The 23,014-nt window shown below is 42.0% G+C and overlaps 1 protein-coding gene, 2 long non-coding RNA genes and 2 other non-coding genes across 9 annotated transcripts; 3 read left to right on the forward strand and 2 right to left on the reverse strand.

Annotated features, from left to right (window-relative positions):
• The first annotated feature begins 566 nt into the window (after nucleotides 1–566).
• LOC140898770 (uncharacterized) lies at nucleotides 567–14,051 on the forward strand. The gene is made up of 3 exons (XR_012155090.1): nucleotides 567–948; nucleotides 4,535–4,672; nucleotides 10,679–14,051. It is a non-coding gene; the product is annotated as an uncharacterized lncRNA (long non-coding RNA).
• Nucleotides 956–1,071, forward strand: LOC140899022 (U5 spliceosomal RNA). Its single transcript, XR_012155189.1, has one exon. It is a non-coding gene; the product is annotated as a U5 spliceosomal RNA (small nuclear RNA).
• On the reverse strand, nucleotides 4,098–6,723 carry LOC140898771 (uncharacterized). Its single transcript, XR_012155091.1, has 2 exons — nucleotides 6,228–6,723; nucleotides 4,098–6,073 (listed from the first exon to the last, which is right to left on the reverse strand). It is a non-coding gene; the product is annotated as an uncharacterized lncRNA (long non-coding RNA).
• Nucleotides 6,967–7,082, forward strand: LOC140899023 (U5 spliceosomal RNA). Its single transcript, XR_012155190.1, has one exon. It is a non-coding gene; the product is annotated as a U5 spliceosomal RNA (small nuclear RNA).
• On the reverse strand, nucleotides 10,601–22,745 carry UFD1 (ubiquitin recognition factor in ER associated degradation 1). 5 transcript variants are annotated; one of them, XM_073313134.1, is made up of 12 exons: nucleotides 22,463–22,623; nucleotides 21,241–21,373; nucleotides 20,460–20,492; nucleotides 19,914–20,035; nucleotides 19,403–19,533; nucleotides 18,619–18,691; nucleotides 17,422–17,490; nucleotides 16,203–16,268; nucleotides 15,772–15,819; nucleotides 13,660–13,748; nucleotides 11,750–11,831; nucleotides 10,601–10,726 (listed from the first exon to the last, which is right to left on the reverse strand). In XM_073313134.1, exons 1-12 carry the CDS (start codon nucleotides 22,463–22,465, stop codon nucleotides 10,652–10,654), a joined length of 924 nt encoding a protein of 307 aa, XP_073169235.1. In that variant the 5' UTR covers nucleotides 22,466–22,623; the 3' UTR covers nucleotides 10,601–10,651. The 5 variants fall into 5 exon arrangements, with proteins under 5 accessions (XP_073169235.1, XP_073169231.1, XP_073169234.1 ...); XM_073313130.1 differs by lacking the exon at nucleotides 17,422–17,490 and having other exon boundaries at nucleotides 22,463–22,745; XM_073313133.1 differs by lacking the exon at nucleotides 21,241–21,373 and having other exon boundaries at nucleotides 22,463–22,633.
• Between the last annotated feature and the right edge of the window lie 269 nt (nucleotides 22,746–23,014).

Consider the following 23,014-nt stretch of genomic DNA (forward strand, 5'->3'; position numbering starts at 1 on the left):
TGGTGCAATCTGATGCACATGAATTTAATTCCAACAATTTGAATTCCAATTTAATTCCTCCCATTTGAAATTTCAGTCTCTTGTCATCAAGGAAGGGTGGGGGTTGCCACACACACACACCCCCAAATCTGCAGCACCATGGGTCCTTGACCTTTGAACATAAAATGTATGTCTTTATCTCTTCTGTTACATACCACATAAGAGAGAGATAGAGCACAAAGCTGATCTAGTGCCTCAGTTAGCTGGAGATCAATGAACCTCATGCTCAGGTTTGAAGAGTCTTGAGTGGAGAGGATTTTATGGGGATTTTGAAGAGATTTTTGTTTCCCTTTTCCCCACACTTTGTATACCACTTATCTTCTTTCACTGTAAGCTCTTCAGGGCAGGGAACTTTTCTACCTTTTTGTCTAGTCCCAGAGCAGTGGGGCGGGAGCCCCTGCAGACTCCGGGCAGTGGCCGCTCCGGCCCCACCAGCTCGGCCGGGGCGGCTCCGCGGCCCTTGCACCGGCCCTTTCCCGCGGGCAAACGGGAGCGACCCGCGCCCCGAGCCCGACTGCACCGCACCTGCCCCCGCAGGCTCCCGGCCCGGGAGCGTCTCGCGCGTGGCTCCGGGTAACTCGTGGGCTGCGGGGAGCCCGCGCGCCAGCGCCCCGCCCACAGCCGCGTTCCAGGGGCCGCAGCCGCAGCTCGGAGGCCGGGGCTCCCCCGCCCTCTCCGATCTACCCGGGAATGCTAATTTTCATACCCGTGATGCATTGCGCACCCTGAGCCGCGTCCCTGATCCATGGGCTGGGTTTGCTCGCAGGGACCCTGGTTCCGAGGAGCAAACGCGCGCTTTAATCGGGCCCGTGCAACAGGCTGTGAAAACGGGGGGTTTAGCCAGCCGTCAGGAGAGTCACCGTGAGGTAGTGAAGTGTTGCTGTTGCCCTGGGAGCCCTTCTGCAAAGCGTTGAGTATACTCTGGTTTCTCTTCAGATCGTATAAATCTTTCGCCTTTTACTAAAGATTTCCGTGGAGAGGAACATTTATGAGTTTCTATCTAATTTTTTGAGGCTTCACTTCGGTGAAGCTATCTAATGGTGTGAAAAAATAGAACAAGTTGTGCGTGAGAGAAAGCTTGTGTTTGTTTCGTATAACTTTTTAGTTGTAATTTATGGGGCTGGGAGGGACGTGCTATTTTTCCTTTCTGTATATGATGGGTTCTGTTGAGTAACTTTTTAAGGGTGGGTGTGTTTTGTGACCCATCTTGCTTTCAGGTTGGACAGGGTTGCTTAGTATTACTGTCTTGTCTGGACAATAATTGTATAATGTAAACCATAACTTGCAGATTATTTTAAATTGTCATTTTCTTTGTGCATGGTTTCATTTCCAAATTAAGGATTTAGAATATTAATTAATCCCCATGCCCTATGCACAGAATTTAGCTCCAGCTGCATGTTTTGTTATTTAATGGTGCAAAAAGAGGGTACTCATGTTGGCTTAAATGATGTTATGCAGAAGTCACAATTAATTCTTTGACCCCAGGTTTTCCCATAGGAACATCAGAACTGCCATACTGGGTCACACCAATGGTTGATCTATCTCAGGTTTCAGCGTAACAGCCGTGTTAGTCTGTATTCACAAAAAGAAAAGGAGTACTTGTGGCACCTTAGAGACTAGCCAATTTATTTGAGCATAAGCTTTCGTGAGCTGCATCCGATGAAGTGAGCTGTAGCTCACGAAAGCTTATGCTCAAATAAATTGGTTAGTCTCTAAGGTGCCACAAGTCCTCCTTTTCTTTTTGATCTATCTCAGTATCCTATCTCTGAGAGTGGCCAATACCAGAGCTTCAGAGGGAGTGTAGAGAACAGGGCAGTTGCAGTGTTCCCCTGTCTTCCCCCTCCCAGTCTCTGTAGTCAGAGGTTTAGGGTTGCCTCAAGCATGGTGTTGCATCCCTGACCATCTTGGCTAATAGCCTATCCTCAATTTTCTTATCTAGTTCTTTTCTGAACCCAGCTATACTTTTGGCCATCGGGACATACCATGGCAGTGAGTTCCACAGGTCAATTTAATCGAGTGAAGGTCCCTCTCCCTCTGTTTTATTTCTTTGTATTGTGGGAAAGGGAAAATATTACATCTCTATCCACTTTTTCTACACCTTTCATCATTTTATAGACCTCTATCAGATCCCTCTGTAGTTGCCTCTTCTCTTAAACTGAACAGGACTAATGTATTTAGTCTTTCCTCATACGGAAGCCATTCCATGCTCTTCGTCATTATTGTCCCCCTGCTCTGCTACTATATTGTTTTTCAGATGGGGCCACCAGGACTGGACACGGTATTCAAGGTATGGGTGCACCAAGGATTATATAGTGGCATTATGATCGTTTCTCTTATTTTCCTATCCCTTTACTGATAGTTACTAACATTCTGTTAGCCTCTTTGACTGCTGCTATGCATTGAGCTGACGTTTTCAGAGCATTATCCATGGTGACTCCAAGGTCTCTTTCTTGAGTGGTTAACAGCTAATTTAGAACACATCATTTTGTATGTGTAGGTGGGATTATTTTTTTCCAGTGTGCATGACTTTGCATTTCTCAAAACTGAATTTCATCAGCCAGTTTATTGCCAAGTCACCCGCATTTGTGACATCCCCTGCAATGCTCTGCAGTCAGCTTCTCAGCTCCTTGGAGCTCAGATCTAGTGTTAGTAGACCCTCGGTCTATCAAATGCTGTGATCGTCTTGATGTTTTTGGTCTTTTGGCCCTGAGATGAAAACCTTGTCTGTATCTCTTAGACCGTGAAGTAAAAACATTATCTAAGTTATATCTGCTATATCCTTTATTTGAGAACGGTATATGAAATTTGATATGAGAGGTAGAAGAGCAGCTTTCCCTGTCCACCCTGTGCATCAACCTGATATTGCAGTACTTCCAAGAATGGCGTATCTCTTTTGGGGAGAATATTTTGGTTAGAAAAATAGAAAGAGTTTCACTGTGTTGTTGTATGGCTTCTTTGAAGTAGATCTTTACAGTAGTTGAAATGCATTGGTTTGTTTATGATGAAATATAGTTAAAGTTTCTTGTAGTGTTCTGTGAGTCTATATATGTGAGTTTCTTTGTTTTACTGGAGAATTGTTTAAAAAGCTGGGGTTTTACTTTCTGCTGTGATTGCTTTTGACAATATGAGGAATTAATGTTTTCCAGACTTGTGGGTCTGTGGGGGAGACTTTTTTCTTTAATTTTGTGTTTTGTAATATTGAAAGACTTAGGTAGATCAATGACTGCCTGAGTTACACAGACTTCTCCCCACCCAGCATATGCTCCCAGTATCTTGGTTTGTAGAATCCAGTGAAGGTACTAGGCGTCATGCTGCTCCCAGGGGTGCCAGTCCCGATGAGGTTTTTTTCAAACCTAATGTAATGTAAATTCTAAATAATAATCCTTATCAGTGTTGCCAACCCTCACCACTGGAAATCATGAATAAAACTCCTGGAAATCATGGGATTGGCTTAAAAATAATGAGAATTTTTGTTTTTTAATGTCATGTGGGTTCTCTTTATTTCCCTTTCAGTTTCTGAGCCTTTAAGGGGCTCTCAGGTCCCATTTTAAACATTTCCTCTGCAACCGAGCAAGCTAGAAACTTATCTTTCTAGGACAGCCCCAGCCCCAGAGAGCAGGAGCCCCGGGCACCTGGGGCTGGCAGACAGCGGGGCTCCTGGTGGTTATATATTCTATACTTAGATTTCACCAGTCAAGTATCAAGTGTGAACTCTTCAGACACTAAAACAGCCTTAACTTGGGGTCACAGACAGTCCCCTTGGGCATGCTGGTCTATCTTGCCAGCCAGGTGAGCTCGCCTTTGTGATAGATGGTGCCTTACACTAAAAACCACAACAGTATTCAGGTCATTCCCGGTCACTCGCCCGGGTAAATTGCAACTCAGACCGAAGACAACGCTCATAGGCAATCCTATAATAAACTAACTAAATATTTATTCACTAGGAAAAGAAATAAGAAACTTATTTGCCAGGTTAAAGCAGGTAAACATACACACAAATGAAGCCTTATTTTGAGGAGGCTGCTTTTTGATGTAAAAAAATAGAATGATTTCAGGAGTTTTATCATAAGTTAACGAGGTTTACTGTCTGTGCAGAAAATGAAAGGAACTAAGTTTGTGCTTGAAGGTTTCCCTTGTTAACAGCTGAGTTTTTAGGAAGTTACGTAGCAGAACTCTGATGATGCTGAAAGGCCTTGCTCAAAAACTATTTATTTTTGAATGAGATTGTACATTATAGATAATATCTGACATTAGTTCTAGAATTCATGACTGAGAAATTCTGGGCAAACAGCTTGGTGGGTGGATTCAAACCGAAGCACTGATATTGCAGAGCCTTCCATTTCTGCCAAAGTGATAGCCACAGCAGCTCATCTACTTGCCTAGTGTAGCAACTTTGTGAAGGCCCAGAGTTACTCCATTTATCTTTTACTCCTGGGGGAATTCTGCGCGTGTGCATAATTAATGAACCATGCATATTTTAAATTTTTTTGCACAGAAAAAAGCTTCTGCCAAAATGTTGCTGCAGTTCTGCCTTTTGCCCACGAGAGGGCGCTGTGGCGATCAAAGAAAGCAGCAGCTCTGGGCCAGCTAAGGAAGAGAGAGCCTGGCTTCTTCACATCGCCTGTTAGGCCAGGTCAGGAGACAGGCAGCGTGGGGTGCTCGGGTGTGTGTGTGTGTGTCAGACAGGGGCTCAAAAAGGGCTAGTGGGGGAGGACAGACTGGGGTGGGGTTGAATAGGAGTTGAGGCACAGGGCCGCACGGTGATGGGGGAGGGGTGCAGAGCTACGTAGGTGGCTGGGTACGGGCACAGACACATGGGGCCAGGGGTAGTGGGTGTCTGAGTGGGGGTGGAGGGATACTTGTGGACAGGGGGTTCAAGGACACATGGGGTACAGGAACATATGGGGAGAGGGGCAGATGTGCCTGACTCAATGGGAAAGACTAGGGGTCAGCCAGGGTCTGCATGGGGGAAGCACTCTAACAATCCGTCCCCACCCCCCCAAAAAACCTGTTCCATACTTTTTCCACCCATACCCAACAATCCTCCAAGTTCACACCCAGTCTCCTTCCCAACAATTTACTTCCCTCTCCCTTAGCTCCTCTATTACCCCTGACTCCTCCAAGCCTTTGCACTGCTTCTGAGGAGTGTGGGAAATACGGTTCTGTATTGAGTTTAAAGGAATTATTACTCAGAGTTCTGTATTAATATGCCTAGTAAGGAATCTATTTGTCAAAAAATATTTTCTGAGTCTTTTTGGTTGTCTGTATTGTTACAGACATACTTGCTGACAGGTATTTTTAAATAAATGTCCAAATTTTGACAATTAAAATATGAAGAATTTGAAAATATTGTGTGCAGAATTTTTATCTCTTTGGTGCAGAATTGTTAATTTATTGGCACAGAATTCCCCCAGGAATAAGTTCTGTTTCATGCAGGTGCAGTGGCACGTTTTCAGTGGAGCCCTAGTTTGATTGAAGTTTGGCTGCGATGAGCATGATGGAATCTGTAAAGCGATACTCAGTTTGCACCATTTGCCTCATGGGGCCAGACTCTTTGTTGGTGTAAATGCATGTAATTCCATTTACACCAGCAGAGCTTTGCCTTTCTTATGCCAGGAGAGAATTTGGCCCATTCTATTATAAAATCAATGTAATAGCTACTGAAAAACTCACAAGAATGAAGATTACTCCCCATCTCTCTCTCTCTCAATTAGGGACAGATTTTGATTCTTTCTGGATTTCAATAAAATTACCAAATTACTGTTTAACCTCAGATGTGTAACCACTTGGGCTTTCCAACCACGCAACTCAAGTGAATCTTCTTATACACAGGTGTGCGACCAATAACTAAGTTTTTAGCCAGGAGAGGATTTGATAGGGATTTTGAAAACATTTTGTCTCTCTTTTCTCCACACTTTGTATACCACTTGTCTTCTTTCACTGTAAGCTCTTCAGGGCAGGGAACTTTTCTACCTTTTTGTCTAGTCCCAGAGCAGTGGGGCCCTGATCCTGATCGGAGCCTGTGGGTGCTGCCCTATTAAAAATATTAAATAACAGTAATTAATAATCTGCTGCCCCAATAACTGCAGTCCTGAGTCTGAGAACCCTGGGGTCACACTGGGCAACCGTTACTTTGGTGAGCACTTACGTGAGGAGCCCTATTCGAGACGAAGTGCTCACTGACTAACCTGAGTAAGGGCTCCAGCATCAGCCCCAAGAGACCATTTCCCCGAGTCTCTCGGAGCACAGTGCTGTGCAGTTCTCTGTATCCCGAGGATCCAACACGTGTGAACATTTCAGTGGGCTGCAGATGCGAGAGGAGTAACAGCCCCCTTGTTCCTGGCGCGGCCTGCAGAGGGGGCGGCGGAGGCTGGGGCGGAGCCGGCCGCTCTCTGCTGCCCCGGGGCGGGAGCCCCTGCAGACTCCGGGCAGTGGCCGCTCCGGCCCCACCAGCTCGGCCGGGGCGGCTCCGCGGCCCTTGCACCGGCCCTTTCCCGCGGGCAAACGGGAGCGACCCGAGCCCGACTGCACCGCACCTGCCCCCGCAGGCTCCCGGCCCGGGGGCGTCTCGCGCGTGGCTCCGGGTAACTCGTGGGCTGCGGGGAGCCCGCGCGCCAGCGCCCCGCCCACAGCCGCGTTCCAGGGGCCGCAGCCGCAGCTCGGAGGCCGGGGCTCCCCCGCCCTCTCCGATCTACCCGGGAATGCTAATTTTCATACCCGTGATGCATTGCGCACCCTGAGCCGCGTCCCTGATCCATGGGCTGGGTTTGCTCGCAGGGACCCTGGTTCCGAGGAGCAAACGCGCGCTTTAATCGGGCCCGTGCAACAGGCTGTGAAAACGGGGGGTTTAGCCAGCCGTCAGGAGAGTCACCGTGAGGTAGTGAAGTGTTGCTCTTGCCCTGGGAGCCCTTCTGCAAAGCGTTGAGTATACTCTGGTTTCTCTTCAGATCGTATAAATCTTTCGCCTTTTACTAAAGATTTCCGTGGAGAGGAACATTTATGAGTTTCTATTTAATTTTTTGAGGCTTCACTTCGGTGAAGCTATCTAATGGTGTGAAAAAACAGAATAAGTTGTGCGTGAGAGAAAGCTTGTGTTTGTTTTGTATAACTTTTTAGTTGTAATTTATGGTGCTGGGAGGGACGTGCTATTTTTCCTTTCTGTATATGATGGGTTCTGCTGAGTAACTTTTTAAGGGTGGGTGTGTTTTGTGACCCATCTTGCTTTCAGGTTGGACAGGGTTGTTTAGTATTACTGTCTTGTCTGGACAATAATTGTATAATGTAAACCATAACTTGCAGATTATTTTAAATTGTCATTTTCTTTGTGCATGGTTTCATTTCCAAATTAAGGATTTAGAATATTAATTAATCCCCATGCCCTATGCACAGAATTTAGCTCCAGCTGCATGTTTTGTTATTTAATGGTGCAAAAAGAGGGTACTCATGTTGGCTTAAATGATGTTATGCAGAAGTCACAATTAATTCTTTGACCCCAGGTTTTCCCATAGGAACATCAGAACTGCCATACTGGGTCACACCGATGGTTGATCTATCTCGGTATCCTGTCTCTGAGAGTGGCCAGTACCAGAGCTTCAAAGGGAGTGTAGAGAGTGCAGTGTTCCCCTGGCTTCCCCCTCCCAGTCTCTGTAGTCAGAGGTTTAGGGTTGCCTCAAGCATGGTGTTGCATCCCTGACCATCTTGACTAATAGTCTATCCTCTGTTTTCTTATCTAGTTCTTTTCTGAACCCAGCTATACTTTTAGCCATTGGGATATACCATGGCAGTGAGTTCCACAGGTCAATTTAACCAAGTGAAGGCCCCTCTCCCTCTGTTTTGTTTCTTTGTGTTGTGGGAAAGGGAAAATAATACGTCTCTATCCACTTTCTACATCTTTCATCATTTTATAGACCTCTATCAGATCCCTCTTTAGTTGCCTCTTCTCTAAACTGAACAGGACTAATGTTTTTAGTCTCTCCCCGTACGGAAACCATTCCATACTCTTCGTCATCATCGTCCCCCTGCTTTGAATGTTTTCCAGTTGCACTATATTCTTTTTCAGATGAGACCACCAGAACTGGACACGGTATTCAAGGTGTGGGTGCACCAAGGATTATATAGTGGCATGATGATCGTTTCTCTTATTTTTCTATCCCTTTCCTGATAGTTACTAACATTCTGTTAGCCTCTTTGACTGCTGCTATGCATTGAGCTGAAGTTTTCAGAGCATTATCCATGGTGACTCCAAGATCTCTTTCTTGAGTGGTTAACAGCTAATTTAGAACACATCATTTTGTATGTGTAGTTGGGATTATTTTTTCCCAACGTGCATTACTTGCATTTCTCAAAATTGAATTTAATCGGCCAGTTTATTGCCCAGTCACCCACATTTGTGACATCCCCTGCAGTGCTCTGCAGTCAGCTTTGGATATTACTGTCTTGAATAACTTTGTGTCATCTGCAAACTTTTCCTCTTCACTGTTCACTCCCGTTTCCAGGTCGTTTATTAATATGTTGAACAGCACAGGTCGCAGTACAGGTACCAGTGACCCACCTCCACAGCTTGGGAAACAGTATTGCCAAACAGAAAAACAGGAAGAGCAGTTAGGAGATGTCATCTCCAACAGGACTTCAGACTAAGAAATAGGGGACAATGCTTTGGCCACAAGACCAATGAGGAGCAATAACCCTAGAGATGAGAGGGCCCACGTGACTACATAGCTCTATTCACACCAGGGAAGATTAAATAAATGTTATACAGCTCATTGCATGATTGCTCTTTTCAACAAAATTCTTCAGATTTTATATAATAGGGAAGGGCCCTGCTACCTTCTCCCCCCACCCCAGACACCTGTTTTCCCCAGTGCACACATTCAACATCCGCTGCTCAGGGATGTTACATTCACCTCACACGGAAAGACCTACTACAAAGCAATTCTAGTTGAAATAAAATAACTTGTTATAATGTTTATTATATATGCTTAATTATAAATTATGTTAGCAAAATCTATAATTAAAATGAAGTTTCTCATGAACCACACACTAGTTGCAAACCTTTGACTGTATGGTCACCTTTGGTAAGGGTAAAACTGCCTTACTAAGGAGATTTGAGAAGTCTTATAAATGCAACAGACATGGCGGATAGAGATGAGCCGAAAGCAAACACATCCCCCCCCAACTCCAGCTGTCACTGTACTCCAGGGTACTTCAGACTTGAACTGTGTAAATGAGAGCCATTGCTATGGGTACCAATACTCTTACTCATCAAGTAAGAGTCACTAGGAGGAGATAAATGTTGTTTTGCTTTTGACATAATAGAGCCATCCAATTTCTATTATGTGACTAAGGAAGTTGTTGTAGACAGCTATGAATGATCATTCACTGTTGTCTACTGTATATTTCTAGATGGTCAGTTCTGGCAGATAGCAGATGATCATGCCATTCTTGTTTGATTCACTTCTGGAGCGATAAAAGGTAGTAGCCCACCTCCCATAGGCCAGCAGATGTGGAAGGGTTTTTATGTAAAAACACAGTTGCCTTCAAAATGCATGTTTTTCTATCAGCCTTCTCTTGGTGTAGGTCACATTGTAGGGAAATAGTGTTTTGGCTTTAGAGATGGGCAGGATGCAGTGGATTTTTCTGATGTAGCATTTTTTAAAATGTTTATTGCTTTATTTGCGAGTAATCAAACATGGACAGCCCCTGAGCCCTGCCTTAAGCCAGGCTTGAGGAGGAGGTATAGCTGAGTAAAGAAAAGTTACATCATTTTTAGGGAGGCTGCACAAACTAGATCATGTCAATGTAAAAGGAAGAGGAAAAGAAGATTAAAGACCCTGTGTCAGATGTGGGAAACACACCACTCTTCTAAAAGAAGAGGGAGCTGGACATCTGTACTCAGTTATCCAGCACAACTCACAAAAAGTCATGTCCTTACCATCCCTATCTATGTTGCTGATTGACTTGTAATTGCTGGATATTAAGCTGACCTATTGTATCTTAACTATTAGAAAGGTATGAAGCCATATATTTAATTACAACTGACAAGGAAAGTATTTGGTTCTCCGTCAGAGCTTGGGACTTCTTGTTTTCTTAGGCGTTAAGTAAGAAACCAACCTAAAGATCAGATAAAGTCCTTCCATGGAGGGCTTATGCCACCTAAACACGTGCCTTGATTTGTGGAGAACATGGCACCGGAAAGGTGGTTTGAAAGTGTGGTAAACAAATGTACAAGGAAAATTAACAAGCTCAGAGCAACATGATACCATCATCATGGGGGATATCAAAGAAAGTAGTATCTAGTCTTCAGAATTGAGCCAGCAGAAAAACATTGATCCTTTGAATAAGGTACAGCTTGGTGGATTTGTTTCTTAGGTTTCTCTAACAACTTCCCCTCTTTCCAGCAAACAAAATAACCACTGCAAGCTCCTGGAGCTTAGTTTTCAATTGAAAAATAAGAATTCCTAAATTGTTAACTCCACTTTAAAGTAAAATCAAAACCAAAGTGTCCATGTGTTATATATGACCAATAGCCTCCCTCCTCTCAAACCCAATAACTAAGATCCAATGCGCTGCAATGTTATTTTATTCTCCCCAATTGGCCAAAAGATTCCATAATTTATGGTTTTCTTCCCTTCTTGCGCAGGGACTGGCCTTCTCCTGAAAATGCAATGAACCGGCTGCCAGAGTCATCCTGGATGTAGGAGGGAGAAGAGATTTGTTTAGGTTCAGCTTTTGTTATTATTGAACAAAGAGAAGACCTGCTTCAGACAACATTCCATCATAAAAGCACTACTCCACTGGCTACTGACATTTCACATCCATAAATTTACACAGAAAACAGGTTCCTTCCCCAAAAGTTGCTAGTGTTTCAGTGACCTTTTGTAGATTTAATTCAAAATCCCTTTGCATCACTTCCATTTTATATTTCCTCCTCCAAGCTTATACAAGGCAAACCTTTTTATGTTAGCTAACATAAGAACATCAGAGCTTTCTGTCCTGTAGATAATATTCAATATCGAGTAGTTTTAAAATTTAAGGTCTCCATGAGCAATCACAGGCTGTGAATTGGCAAAGCCAGGGAGTCTAAACAATGGATCTGATCATGCTCAGCAAGAAGCTCTTAATTTTTACTGCCAGTAACCCCCCACACACCGTTATTCACCATTTCAGAGATAAAAGAGATTAAGGCTCATCACACTAAAATGCTAACATACAGACCTTTAGTGGCAAAGCTGGTTGACCGCACAATAGTTACTGTGCTACAAACAGGGGCCCAATTTTCCCCACAGGGGACAAATAACTCCCACTGCTTTGAATAGGAGTTACACCCTATGGTGGAAGAAAAGGCCCTGCAGTCAACAATAGTCCCACTGTTGAAAATTTATCATGAGATAAGTGATCACACGCTGATCTGAAGCCACACATCAAGGACCACAATATTCCCTAAAAAAGCCTTCTATGAAGGGAACTTTGCTCATGTCATTAAAAAAATTATTTAAACTAGGTTTCAGTGATTTATAACACTTATAATTAGCATATTTTTTTCTTAATTGTTCTGACCTAAGATGGGTCTGCATAATCAGTCAACAAGTCATAGTATTTGAGCAGGTTTGCTGGAGTTGGGGCCCACTAGCAATGCAGACCCCTTCAACAACTGTTAGTTCCACTGTATTAAGTTCTCTACAAATATGGCAAGGTACAGAGGTTTACTCACCTCTTCAACTTTCTTGACTAGTGGTCGTGAATTTCTAATAAATGTGATCCTACCGATTTTGAAGTCATAATTGGGTATTCCTCTGGGAAAGGAAGATTGAGATATTGAGGTACTGAATAAACCTTTAGACTCTTGTCATAGGAATAAATGTGACAAACAATAGCCAGGACTATTCTCTACAGTTTTTGTTGGTTTTTTGTTTTGTTTTTCTTGAGTATCATCCTAACCATTCCTTCTGAAGAGCTGTCATTAGGATTATTATGGTCTGAGTCCGATGTGCTCGCAAAGATTTATTTATTAGAGCTGAGCAAATGTTGTAAAGAAATATCTGTGATGATTCACTTTAGTTAAGTTGTCTGCAGCCATGTACATGCATCATGTCTGCACTTTCCAAGAGGGATCAAATTTTACTGGTCCAAGCATATGTGGAAAACTAAGGTAGAAGCTGGATGCACACATCTTCATAGGACCATTACTATAGTGAGTATTAATTCAGAAGCAGGGTGGAGGGAAATTGATTTAAAATTTCAATTGGATATTTTTTATTTAAAATAAATACAGCTTAAAAATAAATCTAATTTTGAAATTTGATAACATAGAATAAGGCCTAAATTAACTTTAATCTACTAAAACAATTTAAATTAAATACAAAAAATAATATTAAGTAGCACGTTTGTTGCCAAGTTTTAAAGAAAGTCAAACCACTGAGTTGGTGGTAATCACTGGCTAAGCATCTGGAACCAGAGTTTGTTGAAGTGCTAAACCAGCTTTTGACAGCACTGGCCTGTTCTGCAGGTGCAAAGAGGATATTTTCTTAATTTCAGTTTATTCAACTAATTCAATCACATCAGTTCATTCAAAGTTGAGAGACGAATTGGGAGTTGAAAAGCAAGAAAGCTTGTTTTCGTGTTCCAATCTATGAATAAAATTAGGTGAGAGAGAGTAAGATCTACTAGTTCTAACGTTTTGAAGGAAATATGACCAGAAAGAAGCATGTCAATTCCTTACCTACATACAATATTTTCTTTGGTTAATAAATGTATTAGTTTTAAATGAAAAATATGTTTTGATAAGCCTTCTGATAATCTTTCTTCTTATGTATCCATCACTTTTAAGGTAATTTTTTTAATCAAAAAATTAAAATGCTGTTTTTGTGCATTTTTAATCGAGTTTGAATTTCCATGCAAATAGAACATGATACAAATTAAAAGGAAAAAAAAATCTAGTACATAAGAAATGCATCATTCACAGTTTTCTAAAATAATAAAAACTGTAAAGATTAAGAATCTGAATGTAAATTAAGCCATAGCTTCCTGGTTAGCAAGAAGAACCAAATTTAGTGTAAAGGCTATATTTAATTGCAAATCAACGTGTTTTAATGGTTACTATTCTATGAGAATCAACTTTTCTTTAGGAAAATAACTAAAAGTACAGATGCAAACAATTAAAATTGATGATTTAAATCAAGGTTTCCTGCTTGCTCATTTAAATCCTGATTAAAATTGGTGATTTACATTGCTTTGAGTTAAATCAATCTGCCCTGTTTAGAAATGCTTTTGCAGTTATCCTGTCAGGAAACAAAACAAGACCATGGCCAAGTTTTGTAAAAGTATTTATACTGATAGTTAATGGGATTTATACTCAAGTGCCTAAATGCCTTTTGAAAATGAAATATAGGCTCCTAGTCAGTTAGGCGTTCATTGCAATGCTGAGAGCAGCAACATCTAAATACCTTTACAGATCTGAGTCCATGTGATTATCTGACCACTCTCAAAGCAACGTATATTAAATACATTTGGGGAAATCAGGTTCTCACTGATATTACAGAAGCAGACAAACACATCAAGAATGATTCATTTTGTTCAAACATTAACCTTCCACCTGTAGAAATCTGAATGAAATGGGCTAACCTTCGAATGTCTCCTGGTTTAATTGGCGAGGGACTAGGCTCGACACCTTTCTTCTTGCCATCTAGCCTGTTCCCAGAGCCAGAGAATGCCTACAGGTATAAAGCAGAAAGTCATTTCTACACGTTCCACCTTCTTGTTAAAGAAGAGCACTGCAAGCATGTATTTTTGTTTTTTAAAAAGGCTAAAATGGGCACAGGGCCTGATTCAAGATTGGTGCTGATCTAGTGGACTAGTGTTAGTATTCTGCACTGCCATGCAAGAGATTAGACTGGTATTTCAGTTCCCATCTCTTGGCTCCTCAGGAACAGTAGAGAGCACCCACCATCACTGGCCAGCACCTCTCCTGCCAATCAAATAGCATTGACTGCTTATAGAATCGTAGGACTGGAAGGGACCTCAAGAGGTCTTCTAATTTAGTCCCCTGCACTTAAGTCAGGACTAAGTATTATCTAGACCATCCCTGACAGGTGTTTGTCTAGCCTGCTCTTAAAAATCTCCAATGATGGAGATTCCACAATCTCCCTGGGCAATTTATTCTAGTGCTTAACCACTCTGGACAGTTAGGAAGTTTCTCTTAATGTCCAACCTAAACTGCTCTTGCTACAAGAAAGAATTTACCTCTGGTCTTCCTTGACTGAAAGGACAGCGACTATAGTACAGGGTCTAGACAACTGGACTGGGACAGAGACTGAAGGCCCAGGGGCAGTGATTTTTCCTAGGGCTGTGATTTGTGCCCTAGCTTAGAACACTGGAACTACTCCCACACCATTAATTGCATGTAATTTGCAAGAGTACCTCTGTAAAAGTATATATGGGGGTCTGTTGTACAATGTACACAGATCCCTGCACACTACTGGATGGAATGTCAGACTGGCTTAAAGATGTACGTGGCTGCATCTCAGAACGGCTAAACACATGAATACTACACAAGCATGATTGTTTCACAAGTCAGTTCATCATTTTATGACATTTACAATAGAAGAAACTTTTACTCTAAATCTTAGTAAATCTAAATCTTGATAATACAAGCCTCTTGGACAGCTGTGCCAGTGCTAAGCAAATGTCCAGAGGGGACGCCTTGTTTGTGCTCCCAGTAACAGTTTATAAACAAAATTCACTTCCTTCAGGTACTGTTAGATACTTAAGTGTTACTTCCATTACGCACAAGCCATCAGAGTCTTGAGTGGTAATATTTACTATGGATTCAGAACACAAGTTACTGCTGTATTTATATAACAGAAGCTCCTGAGAAAATGCCTTGCAGGGAGAACCTATTACACAGAATCTTATACACTTCTTTTGGGAGGTGTAACAAGGTGATTAGCACCCTGTGATTTTTTTTTTTTAAATACATTAAGGTTTTGTTTTGTTTTATTTTTTTTTAATAGGTTTGTATTATTTCGTTTTATCCACGCTGGAGTGGGAGATTACATGTTTTCCCCTGGAGGGGTTGGGAGGTCCTGAGGCGGGGACAGGGGGTTGCAGAGCGAGCCCACCTTGCACTCACCCTGCAGCAGTGGCTCCCGTCCCACAGGGCTGGGCCCAGCTCCCCGCTCTGGGGATAACATGATGACGGAAGGGTGAACAGGCCAAACCTGAGCATGGAACCAGACCCTGCCCTGTGGGAGAGGAGCCACAGGCACAGCAGCTCCAGGATGAGGTTTTCATTTTATTTTGTGGTGTTATTTCACATTTGTGAAAACCACAGGACTCTAGTGTTGGTCCTAGGGTGCACATCTCAGTGTTCCAAGGCCAGGCTGTTGTGTGATTACATGTTGTAAGCAGCATCTGCTATAAATAGAGGCAGCCTAGCCTCAGGAAAGGACAGCCCAAGCCCAGGAAAGGGGCCTGTCACACCTGGAAGTCCTGAGAAGGAAACACCTGCAGCAAGCAGGAGCTGGCTGGGGGAAGCCTCAGCCGGGAAAGGCGAGACGAGGACTAAGACAAACCTCTGTGAGGTGGCGAGACTGGGTTGCTTTGCATCTTTGTTTCTAAGTAAAAGAAAAGCCCTGAGCAAAGGAACTGGATTTGTGCAGTTGCAGGGAATATGTTTTCACCTTCCCAGCTGATAGATTTGCCCACAACACTACCAGACCGAAAGAAGATACTTACACGAAATCCTAGGTCGCTCACATAGCCACTGTGGTCTGCTTCAACGTCCTAGGAAGGAGAGGAGAAACAAGCTGTTTCATTACATTCATGCTCTGTTATGCAAAATTAACATGAATTGTTTCATGGATTTCCTACAGAATGAAACTTTTACAGGTATTTTATAAACTCACTGAACATGAATTCTTTTGACAAAGTTTTTGTCCTGGAAATAGGTTGCTCTACATGAACAATCTCCATAGGGTGGGGTGAGGAAGGAAAAGAAGTGTAGGCAAGAGCATCTTGGAAATAAAATGTATGGCTGAACTATCTGATCTCAAGACCTTTTCAGAAAGAGGCGTCCATTAGTGATCTTTGCTCCATAACAGCCACAGTAAGAAAAGAAGGCAACTAGAGAGAATGCACTGTAGAGAACAAGAATGAACTTAACTTACTGTGCTCTCCTCATGTTGTGTGTGTCTTTCTGGTTCTTTGTATCCCAAAGGTGCATCAAAATCCACCTGTTTTTATAGCAAGAAACGTTGTTGTTGTTTTTTTAAACAGAGCCACATTTTTTTTAATAAAAAAAAGAAAAGGAGTACTTGTGGCACCTTAGAGACTAACCAATTTATTTGAGCATAAGCTTTCGTGAGCTACAGCTCACTTCATCGGATGCATGCCGTGGAAACTGCAGCACACTTTATATATACACAGAGAATATGAAAAAATACCTCCTCCCACCCCACTGTCCAGCTGGTAATAGCTTATCTAAAGTGATCAAAAGTGAGGTATTTTTTCATATTCTCTGTGTATATATAAAGTCTGCTGCAGTTTCCACGGCATGCATCCGATGAAGTGAGCTGTAGCTCACGAAAGCTCATGCTCAAATAAATTGGTTAGTCTCTAAGGTGCCACAAGTACTCCTTTTCTTTTTGCGAATACAGACTAACACGGCTGTTACTCTGAAACCTGCCATTTTTTTTAAATCATCACCATATGCCATCCCTAAAATCGCTACAAACTCGACCATTCTATTCTGAACTAGAGGGAATGGATCTTTTAAAAAAGCTCAATTAGCAAAAATGTTACAATTGGAATGTGGGAGACTCATCTCTAAAAGATGCTTCTCCAGCATATAGTTGTAATATACTGGCAGGGCAGCATGGAACATCACGCTGCAGCTGTTCTAACTTTTCAGTCTCCAGGCTGTCAAATGGACCTGCATCTTTCATAAGTACATAAAACAAAATGCCCAAGAGAATAATTTGCAAATAAGGCTCTACAAGAATTATAGGCACTTCAGCCACCTACGGGCATATGATAGGGTTGCCAACCCTCCAGGATTGGCCTGGAATTGCTGGACTCCTGGTGATTATTGAAAGCAATCCAGGAAATTTTAATAGGATATTTTAAGAACCTGACATTACGTCATATGGGGGGGGAGGGGAAGGAATCTCCTGGAATAGCTTCAGGCAGAGTTGGCAACCCTAGTATATGACCTGTGGCCTTCCTCTTGCAACTCACTTATGGTTACAGGATCTGTATTACTGAATGCTCACCTTTCCCACAGCATAGCTATATTTCTGTAATGCAGCATTGTCATGATCAGATGCCCCTTCTCAAAAGAATAATTTAAGTGAAAATAAAGATCCTGCCACAAAGACTTCAACTTACATTCATATCACACTCTATAATGGACACAGCTTTATCAGGTTTGGTCTCCATTACCCGAAGCTCGTAGATCTGAAACAGGAGCATGCATAATATAAAGCTGTTCCTCTTAGTGTGCAAATTAATGATTAAAGAAACTTGGGCAAAATTCTCACATCAGAGAGCATTCATTTCAATGAACCATAAGCTCTTCAGATCAGAGACTGTGTCTACCTCTAATTTTGTACATCATGTAGCACAACAAGGCTTCCAATCAGATCAGGGCCTCTGGGTGCCCCCATCATGACTATATTTCAAAATGGAAGACTTCTTCTACATTAGAGATTTTCATTGCCCCTCAATAGAGCTGGAGGGATTTATTTGGCCAGAGGCGAGCTATCTGGCTCAGAATCTCCTAATTTCCAGTTGCCAAAAAAACAGCTCCAAGTTAGGTGAGGTAGGATATCTGCACTGTCTTGTACTCATTTATGTTAAAATGGTCCTCTATAGTTTTACTGCTGATAAGAAGCCCGTTTGCTCCTAATAATCCTTTGTCTGAAATGGATTATGATTTACCCACAAGTTATCCAAACTGAGCTGAAACCTGGCAAATAAGTATTTTGCCCAGAAGCAAAATTTGAAAATATAAAAGTTGTTCAGTAGTCAAAGGTGTCAGAAGTCAGAATTTAATATTAAGAGCAGCACCAAGGCTCCTGAACGGATTGCATTATTCATTCTCAGAATTCAATAAAGACCTTTAAAAAAAAAAAAAAAAAAAAGTAGGTGAAGCTACTATAGAATTTTGCATTTGTAGCTCCTGAAAATCTGGGTCCCACTTGCCATGGGGTCCACAAGGCCCTGGGTAAGCTCCCACCTATGAACCTGCCTCCCTGAGATGTCCAAAGTCCCTCTGGGGCTGTTTTCGGAACTCTTACGTCTTTCCTGTTTGGGTCTATTTGCTCCTGGCATTTAGCTCCCAAAGTGTCCATTTACGCATATGTGCAGAAAAATGGATGGACCAGGGTAGTGGTTTAAGCTGAACACATGGCGTGTCCCGTGTTCAGCTACTACTGACACTCAAATGTGAGTATCTGTAAATTATGTGATTCTATAAATGTCTTTTTAGGGTTCCATGCAAACCATATGCAGAGTCAGGATTTATGTTTCCTGGGACTGTACACAGGTTTAGTTAGATAGTGTTATTTACACTAGATACCGTACCTTCTCATTGTAGTTGATGGCAATAACATCCCCAGTGGTTAGACAAGCAAAGTTTCTCAAAGCATTTTCTAATCTTTGAATTATGTTAAGAAGAACTGTATGGTTGTTTTCAGTGCAATATTCAAGTTATACATCAACAAGTTCATATTTTCTGGTTCCAGGTCTGTCTTACATGTGACTTAAAATATAAGTACCATGGACAGTTTAACAAGGATTAGGCATTCAACATCCCTTATAGATGTTCTTAGGGAAACCCAATAAAGTTCTCTAGACAGTAAAACAAGGCATGTGCTTCAGACCACAATTTACCTATTCAGACTGTCTGGAAAATAAAAGCCAAGAATTTAAAAAAAAAAAAAAGTTTCTACAGTTAGGCTCCTGAACCAGTGGCCTGATTTTTCAGATGTGCCAAGTACCTAGCAGCTCTCATTAAGTAATTTTAAGGAAAAATCCTTTATTCCCTACTTTAGGCTTTTATTCTTTGGTGCAAAGAATATTTGCCTGAGGAAGGACTACAGGATTTGGCCCATTTCATTAGGCCTTTATTTAGAAGAATGCTACACTTTTTGCAGGGAATTCACATCTCTCCACACTTGCTCTGGCTCCTACCAGATTCCATTCTCTTACCTCTTAGCTTTCAGAGGTGGCACTAGTAACAGTAAGCTGGTATTGGACGTATATGAACAATGCTTGAAAAGCTGCCCCAGCCTTTCCTCCCCTGTTTAGGGTAAGCTAGTGCCAAAGCCCCTTCTTTTGCTTCCTCTGGGATGAAGTGAAAGGATACACAGCTTTGGGATTGGTGATGTCAAGGAAATCTGGACTTTGTGGTTGAAATTTTGAGTAAGTAGCCACTTGAAGATTAACACTCTCTACCTGCACCAGGCCTCCTTCCTCCAGAAGCAAGTTCTGCATCATCTGTAAAAAATCATTGGTGACAAAGACAGGACACTATACCAGTATCTATGCAACAGAAACAGGTAACTTTTAGATGGAATTTCCCTTGAGAATATGTAAAATATATTGGGTCATATTCTGCCCTGAATTCTGTGGGTTTGCATTGGGTATAATTACAGGAAAAAACTAGTTCTTGATCCTTTATGTCTCAGTAACAACGTAGTACATGCAGCAAATTACTTTGATTAACTCAGAGGAAAGCTTTAGCTGTGACTGAAACACTAAAAGGTGTTGACTGTGCAAGTGAAATGCAATTACAGCAAATATTCTACTGTAATATTCACCAACACCACATTCATCCTATACTTTAAATTCTGACAGTTTGGTGTAAGGCCACTTACCCAATGTGGAAGGTAACAAATGCCTTCATCAGCCACAAATTCTAGCACACCACAATGCGTCATTCGATCTGAATTTTTATTAGTCAGCTTAAACAACATAGGGTATGTAATGTTAAGTCGACCTGGCAGAAGGGGAAAAAGATACAATTTGTTATAAAGCTCATGGCAGATTTATAAAGTTGCAGAGACTGAACATTAGCAAGAGAATGAGCCAATATCCTGGCAAACACACCAAATTATTTGCAAAAAAAAGGACGCTCATTTCATTAATGGAAGTGTGATATGGTGTCAAGCCACTGTTAGAAAGCTGACACTGTCGGCCTAGCGTTTGAACTATGTGTAGATAAGGGAACACCAAACCCTTTGACAAAAAAAATATGTTAAAAAAACCCATATGATTTTTACCCTCAATATGGATTTTCCTGGTATATCTTGATTTAAATCACATCTTCTTAATGGATACATAAAGCAGTTTTTGGTGTTTGCCTACACAGACATACAACACAATATTTCTAGCGTTCTTACAGTAGAATAAACATTACTTACTGAGTTGATCCAAGGCAGATGGTGGCATAATTACTGCAGAAATTAATCAGAAAGTTACAATAAGATTAGGAATAGCATGGCTACAGAAAGCAACTGCAGTGTACAGTTTTATCATTCCTTCTTAGGAGACAGCATTTTACCCAGGTTCCGACTTTGTGAGCTACAAATTCTATTGGAATCAATCTAGACAAACAATAACTGGTAGTTTTAATCCAAAATGTAGATTCTGAGTGGGGCAAATGGGAGAAGTTAGAAAGTTTTACAAAAGCTTATACACTAACAAAAATATTTCCTAAAAGTAATTTTATTTGGTTAAACAACCCAAGTGCTGACGACTCAAACACAGCATTTGACTAACATATGGGAGCCTGAAAGTGGAGCTGACAAATCTATTCTCCTTATTGAAGCTGAGTGAAGCCAAAAGAGGAAGCAAAAAACATATATGGCAAAGACAACAGATTTTTAAATCTTATTTGCTTAAATGGCTTCTTTTATTAGTGACAACTAAAAACATTTGTTTTTAAAAATAATGGGCCTTTAATTTACATGGAGTTAAATCAGGAACTCCAACATCAATTAAATGATATTAACATGAGAAGAGATTATTTATTTAACCTGCAAGTGCCCCTTTAATTCAAGTCACAAAGCCATCAATATGTTTCCATGCTTATTATGTTTGTGGCCTTATACTGTTTCTGCAACTGCCTGCCATAAACAATACTACTGAACATTCACATATAGCATTCATCAGTCTATTATTCAAAATAAAACATGCACATACTCTTCCCGCCTTTCTCCACATCTGACCTGTCATTAGGTCCTGCAAGCATGGATACTGAGAAGCAACGATACTGGGTTGAAAAGCGGTTCTGGAAAACCCGGGGGATTGGATGATCAAACATATTAAAAGAAAACTGGGGGATGAAAAATGACAGTGTGTTAGCAAACATCGATCCACTTTACTAAGACACCAGCAGACTAAGATTTTCAGGAGGTTGTTCTCCATTGCAGTCATCTTAACCAATGCTGTGTGCTTATTTTTCCTAATATAAATATGGTTTAGACATATGTATGTACCAATGAAACACAAAATAAGAAAGTGAAAAATTCATCTGTAATTTATCACCACAATCAATTTTGATTGATTCTACAAACTGTAGAACAGACATGGACTTCAATTTGAAATAAGCATACACATCCTAAAAACCATTTATTTGTTCAGTGCTACAGCAAGTGTACAGTGCAAACTATTAATTTAAATTGAACAAGGAATACAAGTGATTGTCATTTCTTTAACTCTTCAGCACAGGACAAGAGATATTCAACATAGGTGTGGCAGAAGGATATTTTTGTACCCTTGCACTTTTATTTTAATGATTAAAGAGATGACAGTGCATATAGCCTATAGATAAACACAGGCTGAAGTCTTCATCATCGCGGAGAGAGAATCATTCCTAGGTATCCAGTGGGGTAGCATCCTCACTTGTAAACCAAAGGGAGGGGAGAACACTGAGTCAGCACCTCCCAGGAAATGCCCAGGATCACACAGATTGCAAACTCTTTAAGATTACTCCAAATATTACTACTCTAAAAAGCCATCCATACCCCACCCTGTAACCGTCTGGGAGGGAGTAGGGACACTAAATTGGGGGTGCTTTATTAAGCAATTCTCTGCTCTTGGAAGCAAAGATTTTGCCGGGGGGGGAGGGGAGTTTCCAGAGAGGGCTTTAAAAATCTTTCCTGTCCCAGCTGGCTCTCTCTGAGAGGAAGGCCGGGGGGTTTACATATGTCCCAGACAGACACCCTGAAGGGTCCCCCTCACTGCCCTAGAGCCAGGGGGACAAAGCCCGACCCTCTCGCAGAGCAGGGGGGCGTTTGGCGGGTACACGCTCCCCTAGCGCCTCCCTGGCTGCGTAAACAATCCAGCCAGGGTGACTCCGCAGCTTCCGCCGTCTCTCCCCCAGCTCTCGGACACCCACACAAGAGCCCCTGCAGGCACTTACCATCCTGGCGGCGGCTGCTCCTGCCCCTTTTCTCGGAGATCTCACCGAGGGACACCGCAGAAGCGCCTTTAGACAGCTCGGGGAAGGATCAATGCAGTGGCTGCTTCCCCTCCCCCACAGGAAATCGGCTGGCTGAGGGAAATGGTGGGCAGGGAGGGGGAAATCCCTTAGCCCAGCCCCTCTCCTCTTAGGGTGACTTTTAATTTCTACAGGCGTGGCGCTATTTTAACAGCGCTGAAGGCAATCAGCAAAACTGAGCACTTTCATCGCAAAGGGGCGAAAAATGTTTGGAGGTTGTGGCCCACTGTCCCCACAAAACTACATTTCCCAGAATGCAACGTGTTGACACTAGCAGCCATTGAGGCAGTCAAGAGACTTCCGCTGCGGCCATTTTGGGAAAGGGCGGAAGGCGGAACTTCACAGGTGTCAACATAGTTTTTTCTTTAAATAATTTATTTGCCGATTCACTCCTGAAACAGTTATATTTTTATATCCAGTGGTTTGTTTATAGCTTATATGGGGGGGAGCTGATGGGGAAACTTGCCCATATCA

The sequence above is a fragment of the Lepidochelys kempii genome, chromosome 15 (assembly GCF_965140265.1).
Source record: "Lepidochelys kempii isolate rLepKem1 chromosome 15, rLepKem1.hap2, whole genome shotgun sequence".
Taxonomy (NCBI): Eukaryota; Metazoa; Chordata; order Testudines; family Cheloniidae; genus Lepidochelys; species Lepidochelys kempii.